The 16,170-nt window shown below is 57.8% G+C and overlaps 1 protein-coding gene across 5 annotated transcripts in view; it reads right to left on the reverse strand.

The window, feature by feature from the left end:
* The window catches only part of NTN1 (netrin 1), a 171,790-nt gene that overhangs the window by 45,594 nt on the left and 110,026 nt on the right, over positions 1–16,170 (reverse strand). For all 5 annotated transcript variants that reach the window (XM_059380529.1, XM_059380530.1, XM_059380526.1 and 2 more), the window contains exons 3-4: positions 14,995–15,183; positions 1,482–1,631 (exon numbers count right to left, since the gene is read on the reverse strand). In XM_059380529.1, the coding sequence (XP_059236512.1) occupies positions 1,482–1,631; positions 14,995–15,183 (339 nt within the window). The remainder of the gene's footprint in view (positions 1–1,481; positions 1,632–14,994; positions 15,184–16,170) is intronic.

Raw genomic sequence — 16,170 nt, forward strand, 5'->3', positions numbered from 1 at the left:
AGAGCTGTGACCTGACAGGCAGGAGCCCTCCTATTCCCTGGTAACACAGCCCGTAGCTGGAGCTCCCAGAAACCCCAGGGCGGATGGCCAAGTCTACACCTGGCCTCTGCCAGAGCAGGTTGCAGAGTGAGAAATCCGGCTTCCCCAGGTCTCTGTCCCCGACGACTGGGGGCCACTGGCTCCACGTCAACCTCCTCCCCCTACCCTGGGGAGGCTCTGAAGTGGAGGTACCAGCCACTTCTGAGCTCTGTTTGTTTTTCTTATGTTTTCACAACCCCTGGGGGCAGTGCTGGGTTTCCTCCTGGCGTTCTAGAAATGTTCACTTTGCAGCTTTTTGGATAGATGGAAGAGAAGGGTTTCTGCAGACTGCGAGACTCTGACGCGTAGAGGCGGTCATGAAAACCGTGTCAAGGGGCTTGCGCCGGAGAAATGCGGAGCTCGATTTCCCAGGGGGCTGGGATTTGGGTTATCTGCCACGATCAGACCCCTGTGACTGCCATAGGCCAGCGGACTCTCTTAGGAAGAGCCAGCTGGTGAATGTGGCCAGCTCCGTGGGCCACAGGCCTCTGTTGTAGCCACTCAGCTTCGCTAGGGCTCCACGCAGCCACAGACAGCGGGTACACAGCGGGCATGCCTGCGTCCCTGTGTAAGTTCGCGGACACGCCACTTCTCATCGCACGCATCCCACGTGTCATAAAATATTCGCCTTCTGACTTTGGTTTCGATCGTTAAAGAATTATTAAAAGAAAACACTGAGCCCCACGAAAACAGGTGGTGGGTCAAATCCCTGGGCTAAGTCCCATTCTAGAGATGCCAACCTCAACCCTCGGGTCTGCCTACTTCGCTGGGATCTGCCCCTTTTTCTGCTCGCCCTTCTGGGTTAGGTCAGTCTTGCACAAGGAATGGGGAAGGCCAAGGTCTTGCCTTCCAACCAAGACTAAGCATCCACTCTTAACACCTGGGAGAGTCCTACCGGTTATAAAACATGAAGTCTGTTCCGAGCCAGGGCCCCTGAGTGGCCCTTGCCATCTTGCCCATCCCCTGCTCTCGTTCCAGCAACTAGGGGGCTAGCAGCTGGTCCAAGGGGCCACCAGGACTATAAGGGGAGTCACCGTCCGTTGTAAGGGCCGTGGGGGCACAGGCATGGGAGCCTGTAGCATCAGCCCCTTCTGCTCCCAATCTGCCAGGGCCTGGGGATCCTGGAATTCCCGCGACAGCCGCCATGACGCGCCCCGGTTCAAGGCCACCTCAGGTCCAGGGCTTGCTTCCCCCTGGGAGTGGACGATTCCGTCTTTCTCAGGACAGAGAAGAGCAGGCTGCCTCTGCTGAGCTCCCAGCTTGGGGAGTCTCGTACAGCGTCCCCCGTGGAAAAGCGTTCAAGCAGCTGCATATCAGCAGGGTTCAGGGAAGATAATCTACCACCCGCCCCGAACCCGGAGCCCAGCCAGAGCCCGGAGCCCAGAGGAGGAGGGGGCACGTACTTATGCAGGGGGCGATGGGAGAGCGGCTCTGCTGGTAGCCCTTGGCACAGCGGTTGCACGTGATGCCGGTCACACCGTCCTTGCAGGGGCACTGGCCCGTCGTCTGATTGCAGGTCTTGCCGGCCGCGCCCACGGGGTGGCAATCGCAGGCTGTGGAGGACATGCGACAGGAAGGTCAGAGGGCGGTGGGGGGTGGCTGGCCCCTCCCCCACAGCACCGCATGGACCCCCACGCTGGGAAGGCAGGCCCGGTCAAGCACACACACACACACACACACACACACACACACACACATTCCAGGAACAGAAGGAAATGGGGAACAGAAGTCCAAATGGACCGTCATGAAAGGCTGTGTTGGCAGGCAGGAAATGGAGCAGGGGAGCCCCTCCAAAGCCCCGAGGGGAAGAGAGGAAAGCAGACACGAAACGATGTTTCCAGGAAGGCACAGCCCACAGGCTCATCACCAGCAGAAGAGTCTGACTCCCTACAGGGTAAGTCTGCGTCTCCTCACTCCTTTGCACCCATGCCTCCTTCCTAGGCCCCCAGGTGTGGACCGCATACAAACTGGGGGTGTGCTAGGCCCGAGGGGGTCGGCAGGGAGGTCGGACTCGCCAGGCTACCGCGCCTGCCCTGATCTACAGCCAGGAGGCCCGAGGTGCCAATCGTAAACCGCAGGACCAGGCCACGGCCACCATCTATTTCAATATCCCGATTAGATGTGCAGAGTGGTGAGGGGAAGGGCCCTCCTGGGGTCCTTGCAGAAAGGGGGCGGCCGCGCTGGGAGGTGGAGGTCAGGGGCTGCTCATCACAGCTCCCCTATACCCCTTGTCCTGCTCTGGAACAGGCTGGAAGGCTGGGGTGAGCCCCTTCTAGGAGGAGGAAGAGAGAGTGTCCCTGCACAAGCACGCAGCAGGAAGGCTGCGCCCCTGCCCCAGGAAACCGGCCTCCCCCAAAACACGGGAACTGGGGTCGCTGATCTTGTATGTCTCAGCTCCGGAACTGTGAGAAGTAAAATGCTCGTTGTCAAAACCACCCCATCTGTGGGGTTTTGTTCCAGGAGCCCAAGCAACCAAGGTGCCCACTAAGCCTGGGCGGCTCGGGCAAGAGGAGCTGTGCCCACACGGACAGGGCGCCCGCGTTCCCAGCCCACTCCTGCTTCCTGGAATCCAGGGGTGCGCTCAGGGGGCGGGGGGGTGGCGAGGCAGACATGAAGTCTCTCCCTCCGCTGCCCACCCCCTTCCCCAGGGAAGCCTGGGTGTGGGGCGTGGAGGCGGGAGGGGGTTGGTGGGGAGAGCCATCTGCAAGAAGCTGCTAAGTGTTTCTGCTCCAAATGGGGGAAAAACCCTCCAACACAAGAAGTGCGAGCACAGCGTCCAGCCAGCACTGCTTGGTGAGCGCAAGCCTGCCGCTGAGAACTCGCCCCCTCTGCCCCCCAAGTCGGTCCGGGGTTCCCGAATGGCCGAAGAGGAGAAGTTGGAAGCAGGAGGCAGAAAGGAGAGGAACGTGAGGGTTTGTCAAACTTGAGTCTGGACATGTGGGAGCTTCTGAAAGCTCTCTGGGTGGGGGTCCTGGCCGTGGGCAACTCCCCAGTCAGCTTAGAGGAGGTCAGGGGACACGAGCCAGGGACAGAGAGGATGCGGGTGCCCCACAGCAGCCCAGGGTGGGGTGCGGTGAGGTGAGGTGGGGGGTTGTCAGCGGGTTTCTCCTGGTGCAGGATCCACGGGAGGACAGTGAGTTCCCTGTCTCTTCCCTGTAAACAGCAGTAAATCCTTCTGGTAGGATCTTGTCTTCTTCCATTTCCCCTAAATTCAAGCTCCTCCCCTGCCGCTGGTCTTTCATTTTCTCTTCTTTCGTGGTGAGAAAAGACTGGGACTGAGGATGCTGCTGGGAGGAGGGCATGTCCAGAGAAGCCCTCTGACCTTCCCCTGTGCCCTGAAACCCCGCTCCTGTGGTGGGAAGGGGGATCGGGCCCGGGGCAGCGTCTCTAAGGTGGCCACATGAAAGCAAAGGGCCACAGCACGGGACCCCGCTGTCCCAAGCCCAGTGGGGGCCACGGGGCACCGGGCGGATGTGCATGCCCGAGGCCCATGCCAGCTGACCTCCCGTGGCCTGCTTTGCAAGCCTGCTGGTAACGCTCTGATTCGTGCCAAGACCTCCTCCCCTCCGCGCTGACGGAACACAGCTGTGTGCCAGTAACTTCTGGATCCTTGCACTTGGCTGCGAGGAGGTCACAGAAGGATGCTCCTCGGGCTCTGAGGGCTGAGAGCCAGGTCTCCCAGCGGCACAGGTCACCTTTCCTGAAGCAGGAGCCATGCAGAGCAGAATCTCAGGGGGCTGCTCTGGCTGGGTGGCATGGCCCTAGCCCGTGGCCCCTCGTAGCTGGTAACCTGTGAGCTGCCAGGGCTCATGAGACCCGGGGCGGGGTTGGTGGGGGGTGGGGGGACGGGCGCCAGCTGACATCGGCTGGGGTGGATGGCGGGAAGCCGGCACATCCTCTGGGCCCGTCCTTTGATTAAGGAAGGGGCTGCTTTGCTGCTGGGTTTCCCATCTTTCTCCCCAGATTTCACAGAGACTATGAGCCCCCGTCCCCTTCAGCTGGTCTGACGGAGGCAGCAAGCCAGGCTGGTTGGGCTTCCATGAAAATTCACCATTCCGGGAAGAGAAGCCATCGGGGTGCTAAAGGGGGGGGTGGGGAGCCTCAGAAGGCTACTCAGGTCACCTCTGGGCACACCATCGCCTGGATACCTGGGAACACGTGAGGGCATCCACATGCTCTCAAACATCATCGCCTCGGGTCCCCCGCCCTCCTATGGGGTCTGCCAGACCACAGAGGACGAGACTGCGGGCTGCCCAGGAGAGCCCCAGCGGAGGGGAGGTGGTAAGGACCTGCTCTCTCAGGGCATCATGGAGACCCTCACCCTCTCCAGACAGCCCCCTCTGCACTTCTTGGTCCAGAAGGACCAGGCTTGCCGGGCTTTCTGTTTCCCCGGCACCAAATGTAATCCCAGCAGACTTGCGATGCGCTCATTCTCCATTCCAAGCAACAGAGCCACAAAAGCAAGGACCTTCTTTCCAAAACCCACACACAAGGAAAGCCCAAGTGTTGTCCTCTGTGCGAAGAAGGGTGAGCTTCAAGGTTTGGGGACAAGAGACAGGTGACCGTGCCCCACTGTGGGTTCCTCTGCAGCCTGGGGTGAGACAAGCAGCTGACCAAGGGAGTCTGAACCCACCAGTTACAAAGGAGGCCCCGGGCCCCTGCTCTTAGGGAGAGAAAGCCAAAGGGGTTCCGCTGTATTTGCTCAGCCCGGAAACACACCCCGACACACACACACAGACTCCTCCCAACTTACATTCACATGGACATGCTTGGACCCACACAGATACAAACACACAGACTCCTATTCCCTCTCCGCACAGGCTCACCTGGGACCTCAGTGGGCAGGGCAGTGGAGGGGCGGGGCCAAGCAGGGGGGTGGGGGGATGTGGATGAGGAGGGAGTGCAGGTCTTCCCCACCCCCCAACCCCCCAGGGCAAGAGGTCTGGTAAGAGGCCAAGGAGAGAGCCTCCCTAATCCTTCTGAGAACAGGGTCTGGGGCAGAGCACCTCCTGCCACGGGAAGGCCAGCTGGTGACTCCTATTTCCCTGGAAGCGAGCCACTCTTCTGGAGGAGGTCAATCCCTTCTGTGGCAGGTCACCCCATGTGCATAGGGCAGGCAGCACCTGGTCATGGGAACCAATCTACCCTAGGGTTTTTCCATAAAGAGGAAGGTGAGAGCGGACGGAAGCCCGGGGCCCTGAGAAGACGGCAGGGTTAGGTTTCTCACGCGTGCGCGGTATGGGGGGGGGGGGGCGCGCGGGGGGGGCGCGCGGGGGGGGGGGGGGGGGGTGGGGGGGGGGGCGGGGGGGGGGGAGGGGGGGGGGGGGGGCGGGGGCTGGAGTGCCTCCCAGTGTGGAGGGAAGCCTGGGCCATCTCTGCTCTAGGCCATCAGTCAGGGACAGCCAGCTCAGGGCACACAGACAGTTTCTGGGAGAGGCGTCAGCACACCCGGGTCCGGGCCCGTCCTGCCAGGACCGCTGTGTGACTCTGGGTTAGTGCCTCGTTCTCTCTGGACCACGGGTGGTCTGCCACCTTAACAGTCCAATGCTTGGTGTCTATGGTTTCAAGGCCTCTGGCAGCACCCCCAACCCCTCCTCGCCCCACACTGCTGGAGGTCACTTCAGTCCTGGCCCAAGGGACACGTTGCCTGGTGCACCAGGCCTTCTGTCCACACCCAGAGCCCTGGCAAAGCTGACCAGAAAGGCAGACAGTCCTGATCCCAGGTTGCTTGTCCCCGAGCACTGCCTCTCCCAGCTTCTCCCAACGCCCCCTGTCCTGGGTCCCGAAAGGCTCACGGCCTCCATCAGGAGAGGATGCATGTCTAAGGCGGGCCTTATCCACTGCAGCCCACACAGATTTCCTGCACCCTATCAGGAGATCTGGTTGCTTTTCCTGCACACCTAGCTCCAGGGCGCCCCGCCCCAGGGGTCAGGCAGGACCCTCCAGGGGACATCCCTGCAGAGGAGATGGGAGCTGGCTTGGCACCCAGACCCCCTGGGAGCTGCTCCAGGATGGAGGGGGGACTTAGAACAATCACAACACTGACCCTGCCTTCAGAGGTCATCACAGCTCACACATGTACACATCTTGTGCTAAGCCTGGACCCAGCACCTTCTTCCCTAGGCCAACCGCTGGCCTTGTGAAAAGGAAGACAATCAGCCTGGGGGTCCTGATCATGCTGTTAGTGAACGTGGCTCTCCCCAGAGCTGACCAGGTCACCTGAGGCCCAAGAGCCATGTCTGGTTGGGGTGTTGGGTGAGGGGGGGAATGTTCTTCTCTGCTCTGGTGAGACTGGTCTGTGTGCCTGGCTGCCACCCACAATGAAGGTAAAGGCAGTCAGGACCCTCGGTGTGGGCCAGGTTGAGCTCCAGCTGCTGTGGGAGGTCAGGTAGGGAGGAGGGAAGAGAGGAGGAGGAAGGAGGGGGGAGGAGGAAGAGGGAGATAGAGGGAGGAAGGGAGGACCGTCAGGAGGAGGAGGAGGGCTGGAGCATGCTCAGTGCAGGTGAGGGTAGTGCCCAGAGACAGAAGGGTCAGCGTCCTCAAAGAAAACCAGACTCAGTTCCGAAGGGTTCCCATGTCTTTCATATGTGTGTTGGGCCTCTTAGGGGAAGCACTGGGAGACCCCCTCGCCTAGAGGTGGTGCTGGGGGAGGACAAAGAGGACACATGTTGGGCACTAAGTGGTGCCCAAGAACATGCTTCTTCTCCACTTCCCCAAACGGGGTGAGGAGGACTTGCCACCAAGAAGAGAAACATGGACGCTGACCAAGGCTGGCTGGGGTGCTCCAGAATGGAGGGGACCTGAGGCAAGGTGGTAGACCAGTGGGGTCAGGCTCGGGGACCCAGGCAGGAGGAGGAGCAAAGGGGGATCGACCTGAGTGGGACTGGTCGGCAAGTGAGCTCAGAGCTGTGAGTAACATGAGATGGCAAGCAAGAGGGCCAAAGACAGGCTGTCAGAGGGCCCCATGGAAAACTTCTCACAATCACCATCATCATTTCACTCGCATGGAGCAACAGCACTTTTTTGGCTGTACCGTCTTACGGGTTTTATCGCATGTGTAGATTCCCGGAACCACCACGCCAATCAGGATATAGAATATTCCAACTCTCCCAGGAAGTCCCTCATGTTTGTCTGCGGCCAGCACCCCCACCCCAATTCCTGGGGACCACGGATCTGTTCTGTCCCCTCTAGCTTCCCCTTCTCAGAACATCGTATTCTGGGACTGTCCAGTATGTACGACGTATGGATGCACCATTCGGAGTCTCTGGGCCTGGCCTTCTTTACTCAGCCAAACGCATCTGAGATGTGTCCCAGCTGCTGCAACTGCTGAGCAACTGCTCATTCATTTTCATGGCCCAGTAGTGCTCCACGGTACACAGACTGCAAACTTTTATAGCCGGTCTATGTTTAATTTTATAAGAAACTGCAAAACTGTCTTCCAAAGTGGCTTTGCTGTTTTGAATTCCCACCAGCCGTGTATGAGAGTTCCAGTCATTACATATCCTTGCTGATGCCTGGAATTGGCAGTACTGTGTATTTTTGACATTCTAATAGGTGTACAATTGTATCTCATGGTTTTAATCTATATTTCTCCAATGACTAATAACGGTTTATGTATTAAATTGCCACCTGTGCTTCTTTGGTAAGTACCTGTTCAAGTATGTCGCCCATTTCTAACTGAGTGGTCTGTTTTCTTACTGATGAATTTTGAGAGTTCTTCTTGTATTGTGAATCATGGCCTTTGTCCCGTTGTGATGTGGGAACATTTTCTCCCATCCATGGCACATCCTATAGAAGGAGCATCTTAAAAAGTAAGCCAGATCCATCACTCTAGTCTCTCCTCTCCTGACTGTACCCGCCCCCCCAACCATGGCTTTCAATGCTGTTTGAATTGGGTCCTCCTCCCGTCCACGCTCCCAAGAACTGCCCCTCAACCGCCTCAGCTCCCTTTCCTGCTTCCGGACGCTGGTACTGCACACTCCTCAGCTTCCTCTTGCTTTTCATATCACAGATTTCACCTCGAATGTTCTGTCCTGAGAGAGGTCGTCCCTGGCCACCTGGCAGAGGGGCTCCACCCCCCACCATGACATGCTCTCCTACCACCCTGTGTATTTCCTCGACACAACTCACCACAATCTATACAATCTTCTACTTACTTTTTGTCCTTTCTTCACCATTGACCTCCCTCCAGAAAGTGAGCTCCAAGGGATTGTGTCTGCCTTGCTCAGCACTGGAACCACCCCTCTGCTACATGCAAGCAGGTGCTCAATAATCATGCAGTCAGTACATAAACTTGGGCCAAATTCCCTCCCTGGAGGGAAGAAGTGGGGCAGCATGAAAGGTAATCCCCTCACATCCTAGATCGTCAGCAACCTCCATGCACAACACTCCCCACTCCTAAATTCTGCACACTCACGAGGGAGTGAGGATAATTTATGTCCGCAAATTATGCACAAACTTCCCCTCAGCACTTTGTCTGTGTCCACCTCCTTTGTGGCTATGCTTTCCTTTCTCCCAGCAGTTGCTAACAAGGCACAAAAGAATGAATGTTTCAAGTTGCACTACCTTGCCTCTCCCCTGCCCCACTTGGATCAAGGTGCAGAAAGCAGGAAGGGGAGGGGAGCCCCGTAATCCCAAGCTGGGTTATTTGACCCTCCGTGATCTAGTTAACCATAGCCTTCCTGCACCTGATCTACAGCTGAGGCGGAAGGCATGGGTCCTACAGATGGTTCCCAGAGAGAAATGGAGATGGGGAGAGAGCGTGCCTGTGTGTGTGTGTGTGTGTGTGTGTGCCTGTATGCCTGTGTGTGTGTGTGTGTGTGTGTGTCCACGCACACAGGCTTGGGGCAGGTGATGGGGGCTGGACGGCAGCTCAATGAGGAGGCACCAGAGCACCTGGGTCCCCATGTAGCAGGGCAGTGGGGACGAGCATGGACCTTGCATCCTGCTCCCGACCCCACGCTGGCCAGGAACCCCCAGGAGGCTGCCAGGCCCTTCTCAATAGCACTTTTACATGTACATGTACATGTACATTTACATGCACACAGCCCATCCCACATGTCTCCTCAGCATTTCCACAAGCAGCTACTGGGCACTCAATGCTGCTGTGCACCCCATGTGTCATTTTTGCTCCCAAAGCACGTCCATCCCTGAGAGCGAGTGTGCAACAGCATTACAGCAGACACCGGGGCGGAGCCCCTCCAGCAGACAGGGCCGGTTCCCCCATGCATCACAGCTCACCGAAGGCACTAAGGTGATCAGATAGTCTCTGCTCTGTGTGCAAGCTGGCCACCGCAGGTGGCTCTGTTTAGTGGATCTTCTCCTGCTTGGACAAAGGATCCTAACTGCTACCAGGCACAGGGTGCTTGCACCCTGTGCCTGGGATGTCTCCTGCGCCATCTCATGTACTGGACATGAGTAACATGTGCTCCGTTAACTGAGGCAGCTCAGAGATCCAAGGGCTTTTCTGCTCAAGAGTAGGGCCCGTGGGCTCCCCACGAATTGTCCGAGCAGAAACAGGAGGAGAGTGGGTGTCCCGTGGCGGGGTGGCAAGGGCAACTGGCCAGGGTGTCAGGGAAATGGGACACAGAGCTGAGCTGAAAGACCCTGTTGTAGGAGCAGGGCACTTGTGCGGGTCACGGGAGCGGGGACGCCCCCAGAGCAACATCACCTGCACTCCATTTCCCGGTTCTGCCGGCTCTTCCAAGCTCCAGGGTTACAAATTCCACCAACGCAGGACACTGTCCCGCTGTTATCAGGGACCTGTAAAATTCTGAAGATTTGAAAAGAGCATGCAGGCCATGGAATGTAGAAGCTGGCTGGGACTCAGAGGCCATAAATCTGAACACGATTTCACAGATGAGGATACTGAGGTCTAGGGGGCTCAAGTGATTTGCAGGATGCTCCACAGGCTTTGAACCTGGAGCCAAATCCGGAGATCGGGGGTTCTGACCCCCACGGTCCCCGGGAACAGGGAAAGGATGCGCCACCAGAGACCACAGTTGGAGTCGGCTCTTGCATGGGGGAATTTCTTCTCCTGATTTTCCCTCACCCCTGAGTGCTAGGCCGTTTCAGCCCCCTGATAGAGCCTACTCCTCAGGTCATGGGCTCTCCGGGAGCTGCCGTGGCCACTGAGCGCCTTCCTCCCTAAGGGGATCACGCTTTTCCCTGCGCTCCCAACAGGGTCACAGACCAGAAATAAATGTCACACGGGACCCACAGAACAAAGGGTATTCCTGAGGTTTTTAGGTTTTTGTGGGCTGCCTGGACAGTGCCTGAGAGTGATGTCATTAACCCCTCAAATGAGACAGAGACAAACCATGAAACAAAACTGAGGGTTGCTGGAGGGGAGGGGAGTGGGGAGATGGGGTAGCAGGGTGACGGGCATTAAGGAGGGCACGTGATGGGATGAGCACCGGGTGTTGTTGTTGTTGTTTTTTTTAAGTTTTATTTATCTATTTGACAGAGAGAAAGAGAGGGAGCACAATCAGGGGGAGCGCCAAGTAGAGAAAGAAGGAGAAGCAGGCTCCTCACCGAGCAGGGAGCCTGATGCAGGACTCCATCCCAGGACCCTGATCATGACCTGAGCCGAAGGCAGATGCTTCACCGACTGAGCCACCCATAAAACCCATAAAACACTGGGGTTTACACACAACCGACATATTACTGAACTCTGCATCTGAAACGAATGATATACTATATGTTGACTAACTGAATTTAAATTTTAAAAAACATTAGAATTAAAAGGGACTTAAAATTTAAAAATATAATAAACCCTCAAACAATCCAATCTGCTTTGCACGCATTGTCACGTGTGTGCAAGCGCACACATACACACACACACACACACACCCCATCTAGCTGCGATAACCATCCAATCCCGTGCCTCCCTCCAGACACTAAGTCATCAGGATACACCAGCTAAGCTCCCAGCCTTGCCTGGCAAAATTTAATTTTTTAAAAAATGTTAAACAATCCTGTCCCACTCGATTTTCATCAAGAGAGCCTTAAAAAAACATTTAAATTCATTGATAATAAGTCCTGCCCCTCCCCCGTGAGCATCACCAGCATAGCTCCCGGGTCTCACTCCTTTCCTTATTCCCCAGTGCTCGGGTCTCATCTGGACTCATTCATCAAGACGGGATCCCTGGGGGGGTGTCAGATTTTCAAATCTCCGGGCAATTCCAAAGTGCAGCCAAGGGCGACAACAAGTTAGACTATACCAAGGATGCCCTTTAGTGAAGGTTGAGAATCAAGGCTGAGAAAGACATGGGGAGACCCACACAGTGGTCGGGGGGGCCGAGGGGGCGGGCCCAGGTGCCCAGTTCCTCCCCGAGCTCTCGCAGAGCTGCCATTAGAAACGGGAAGGGGGTGGGGTGGCTGGGAGTCTCAGGTGTGCACTGGCCAAGACGGCGAGAACGGTGCGTGCCTGGGCCCTGCGACCGCCCAAGGACCCGGACACCATCGTGGCGGTCTGCATTTTGGCCACATTGACTGTGGCCTTGGAGGGTGGAGGTGGGCAAGGCAGGGCAACCTGTGAAGGAAACTGCCCAGAGAGACGGGACGCAGGCCCTTTGTGCGGGGGCGTTGGCGAGACGCGGTGGTTCATTTCTTAACTCTCATTGCGATTCGGTTCACGGGAGACTCCCGGAATGTCTTTATCCATCACAGAGGGTTTGGGAAGATGATAAATTAATATCGTTCAAATAGAGACACGGCTGGAATGGTCCAACACGGCAGTGTCTTCTTTGCCGGCTCTAAAGAGAAAAGAGCCCCCGAGTCCATAAAGAAGACAAATGGTAAACAAAACGGCCTATCTTTTGACAGATTCCAGGATGAGTATCCCTCACAAACCATTCTGCGGAGAAAAGGGAGAGATTCATCTCCTCTGACTTTGTATGGGACAACAGCCTGCGCCATAATGAGGCCTTCCCAGTGGTGTGAAATTACGCTGAATAGCAGGCGGACTGCAGCCGCCTGTGTCCCCGGGCATGTTTATTATGGCCCTTTGTATGCACCAGCCTGGCCAGCCCCGGTTTGGTTCTAAACCAGGGAAGGGAAGAAAGAACCCAACGAATCTGTTGCTATGAAACTTCCCCAATGGGGGGACCGCACAGTAACGTTTGGAATCTGATGCCCTTGCTCCAAGCTGCTCTTGTCTGGGTCCACCCCTGCTCTAAAGTGAGCGAGGTCGGGAGCCCAGCCAATCGCCAGCAGGGCCTGGGTGGCCTCAGCCCCCTGCCTGGGGCTCCTCCCGGGCCCTGGGAAGCCAAGGGTAAAGAGGACCCCAGTGGCCATTCCCAAGCAGCCTAGGGTCCACGGCCTCTGCCAGTTGTCCCAGTTCCCCAGTGAAATGTCCCCGCGACAGAGCAAGCAAGTACACAACCGGAGGCGACAGTGGGGCTCCCGGAGGTCAGCCCCAGGAGGCCGGGGCCGCACGCCACCGCTGCGTGTAGCTCATCATCCCGGGGCAAAAGGCTTCCAGCAAAGGAGCCATTTCCTCAAACCGACCCACCCTGGGAAGACAAGACAATGGACAGGACAGACAGACGGACGGACAGATGGACCCCGTGAGGGTAGGGTGGGCATAGCGACTGCCGTCTGAAGACCTCAAGGGTACACGGCCCTCTCTGCTGGGGTCTGAGCCCGCAGCTGGTCTCCCTCCGACGACGCCCCCAGATGTAGGGTCTCCATTGGGTGGGCAATGTCCCATGGGGAACAAGGGATTCAGAGTTCCCAATGGTCCTGAGAGGCTGACACCAGACAAAAGAGAGCAAAGAGGAAAGATCTAGAACTTTCCGTACCGGAGAACCAGCAGGACCTTTCAGGTCACATTCTTCCCGTTTGCTAATCAGAGAACAGATCGTTCAGGCAGTGTCTTTCCTCGCCCATCAGGAAGCAGGACCCACTACGGCTGAGGGCAGCTCCTGTCCAAGACTCTGAGGGACCACAGAGCTACCAAGGCCAGCCACAGCATTTGAAATAAGAAGACAGGACCACACCTTCGTCTGCCTGCACCTGTCCCGCCTGGGAACCAGCAGAGTGGCAGAGCCCCAGAGGACAACCTGCAGGCTCCTAGGACCTGGTGGCCTCCCGACATCTCAGCCTGAGCCAGGAGAGGCTGCAGGTGGCTCTCCAGCCTCCCTGCATACAACAGAGGAGAGGGACGGGAGGTGAATGGTAAGATGACCGAGGCCCTGCTCGCTCCTGCCTCTCCAGGGGACAGGTCTTTCCTGCTCTGAGGGCGCATGACCGCTGCCCTTCCGTGCACAGCTGAGACCCCCCCAACCACAGGCATAGGGCTGCCCACCTGAGTGGCTCCTGCTGATTAAAATTCCCCTGCCAGATCCCCAAGAAATCTATGTGCGACCGTTGTTTACAAGTCCTCGGCTTTGATTTCTTCTGTAAAGGAAAGACGACAGGCGAAGGACCTGGACACCTTCCAAGTTTGGTCTCTGAAAATCCGAAGCCCATTCTCTCTCCCCGGTCATGCTGCTGCTTGTGCCTTCCGGCCACCGGAGACATTTCTGGGTCCCTTTGCTTCCAGCCACCTTCTCGGTGGGTCCCTGCTCCAAGTCTCCTGGGGTAGTGTCACCTTGATTCGCTGGTTTGGGATGTGGCAATAGCCGGGCCATCTTTAGGGGTAAACTTCTCTTGACAACCACCAGAGGCACAGATTTGGGAGGACAGCTCGCTGGTGTCCCGGGAGCCACCCACGATTCACCCCTGCTCCTGTGGAACCCAAGGGACTCCTCCTGAAGGAGACAGGCTGGGAACCTGTTTCATTTTGGTGGAAAGAATTCTCCACCAGCGGGGCTGGCCTCATGGGCCCGGTTGGTGATGGCTCTGCTTGCTGCCATTTAAAAAAATTCTTAGCAATTCCTCTAAAAGAAGCCCCGCGTTGTTGTTCTGCGCTGGGCCGAGTCATGGAGCCGGTGGTCCATACACGTGTCCGACATCCGGCAGATTTCCGGATAAGACGGGTTTCTGGAATGCAGCTGCTCGTCTGAGCCTGACGCTGCTGTGGCTGGGGTCTTGCTTATGTCAGGGTCTACATGGGTCTGTCTCAGGATCCCGATCATGCCGGATGACGGCCCCAAGAGCCCTCGGAGAGAAATCTCTTCTTGGGAACCCAAGCTCACGGCAAAGCCCCGGCTCTAGGGCCTCAAGTTTTAGACAGGGGCAGCCCCGGTTCCTGGAATTCCCAAAAGCAAATGTGGCATGGGGGGGACCCCCAGGACTCCCCCCCACAACAATAGCACTGAGTTCCTGGCATTTCAACAGCTCTGAGTTATGTGACCATTGCTTCATTTTTGTTGGGGGTTGGGGAGGTAGAGAAAACACAACAGCAGAAAGGGAGAACATCAGTCTCCGGTCTCCCTTTAATTTTTTTTTTTTTTTTTTTTTGTCCTCAGAAGGAAAGCTGTTTGCAGGTGGATTAAGTGTTCCTTCTGAGACCCTGCCCCCCAAAGCCACCAACCTCACCGCGACTGTGACCGTGCGTGTCTGTGTGAGTGCCGGGAGGCCCGGGCAGGGGCCGGGGCGCACACACATCCAAAGAAATACGTCTGCGTGGTTCGGGTAAAAGAGGGCCCTTTGTGCGGCCGGTAAGCCCGGTGAACATGACCCCCGCCCCCTGGTATGCAGCACACCTGCGCCGGGAGGAGCAGCCGGGCGGGGGCGGGGCTCTGCACCCTGGAGGGGCTCACACCTTCTCCTTTCTTCTCCTTGGGGCCATGTCTCCACCACCCCTTTGTTCCGGCTTACACCCCCAAATACCAGGGAGGCCGTGTGTGTGCACGCGTACATGCGAGCGAGCGAGCGACACGGTCCCGGTCGAGGCCGGTGTGCATGGGGACAAGGGAGGACAGAGGAGAGGACAGGAGGACCCGTTCCCGAGGCCCCGCCCCTGCCTACCTTTGCAGGCCTTGCGGTGGGTGATGGGCTTGCCCATGTCGCGGTAGTAGCCCTCCTTGCAGTAGTGGCAGTGGCGGCCGGCCGTGTTGTGGCGGCAGTTCAGACAGACGCCCCCGCTCTTGCGTCCCGACAGCTTGTAGAGCTCCATGTTGAAGCGGCAGCGCCGGGCGTGCAGGTTACAGTTACAGGCTGTGGGAGGCAGAAGAGGCGTCAGGGCAGGGGCGAGGGAGGGACTATCCCCAGCCTCCCCCAGCTCTGCTGCTGGACCGCAGGAGGGACTGTCCCCGGCCTCCCCCAGCTCCACTGCTGGACCACAGGAGGGACTGTTCCCAGGTTCTCTCCTAGCTTTCCTGCTGGACCGCAGGAGGGACCATCCCCAGCCTCCCCCCAACTCCGCTGCTGGACCGCAATCCTTCCCTGGGAGCTTCTCCTTGGCTCCCCTGTTTGCATCCAGAAGCACCGACCAGCCACCCAGCCACACCTGAACCACAGGCAAGCCCCCTGCGTCCCTCTCATGTGGACACTGTTCATTTCCAACCACCAGGCTGCCAGCCCCCAACCCCCATCTCTCTCTCACACACACACACACACACACACCCCTTAAAATTGGGAGCTGGGGCGGCCATCCTCCTCCTGCCCCAATCCTGCTTGCGAGGAGCTGGTGGTGACCGTCCTCCCCATTCATACGTGGAGGCCCTCACCCAGCTGCTGAGAACAGCCTGTGTTTGGGGACGTGGCCTTTCCAGAGCTGATTACATCAAAACGAGGCTCCGAGGGTGGGCTGTCCTCCAATCTGACAGGATACCTTATGAGAAGAGGCAGTTTGCACACACAGGGGCGCACACACAGAGGAGAGGGGGTCTGCTAGCCAAGCAGAGAGGCCCCGGGAGGAACCAACTCTGCCGACACCTTGACCTTGGACTTCCAGCCTCCAGAACCATGAGAAACACACGTGTACCGGCTAAGCCTCCAGCCTGAGGTTTCCAGAGAGGGCAGTGCGAGCAGACTCCTGCATTATTTCCAGGGCGTTCTGCTCTGCGGGAGCACACTGCCCCCTCCATCCCGAGCTCGGGCCACCAGACTGCCCCCGCCACCTGTGGCTGTTCCACAAGCCACGGAGGGCTCAGGGGCTGCCTGCACTGGGGTTTCCTTCCCGCCTTCCCTCGGGCACCCTCT

This window comes from Mustela nigripes, chromosome 16 (assembly GCF_022355385.1).
Source record: "Mustela nigripes isolate SB6536 chromosome 16, MUSNIG.SB6536, whole genome shotgun sequence".
Taxonomy (NCBI): domain Eukaryota; kingdom Metazoa; phylum Chordata; class Mammalia; order Carnivora; family Mustelidae; genus Mustela; species Mustela nigripes.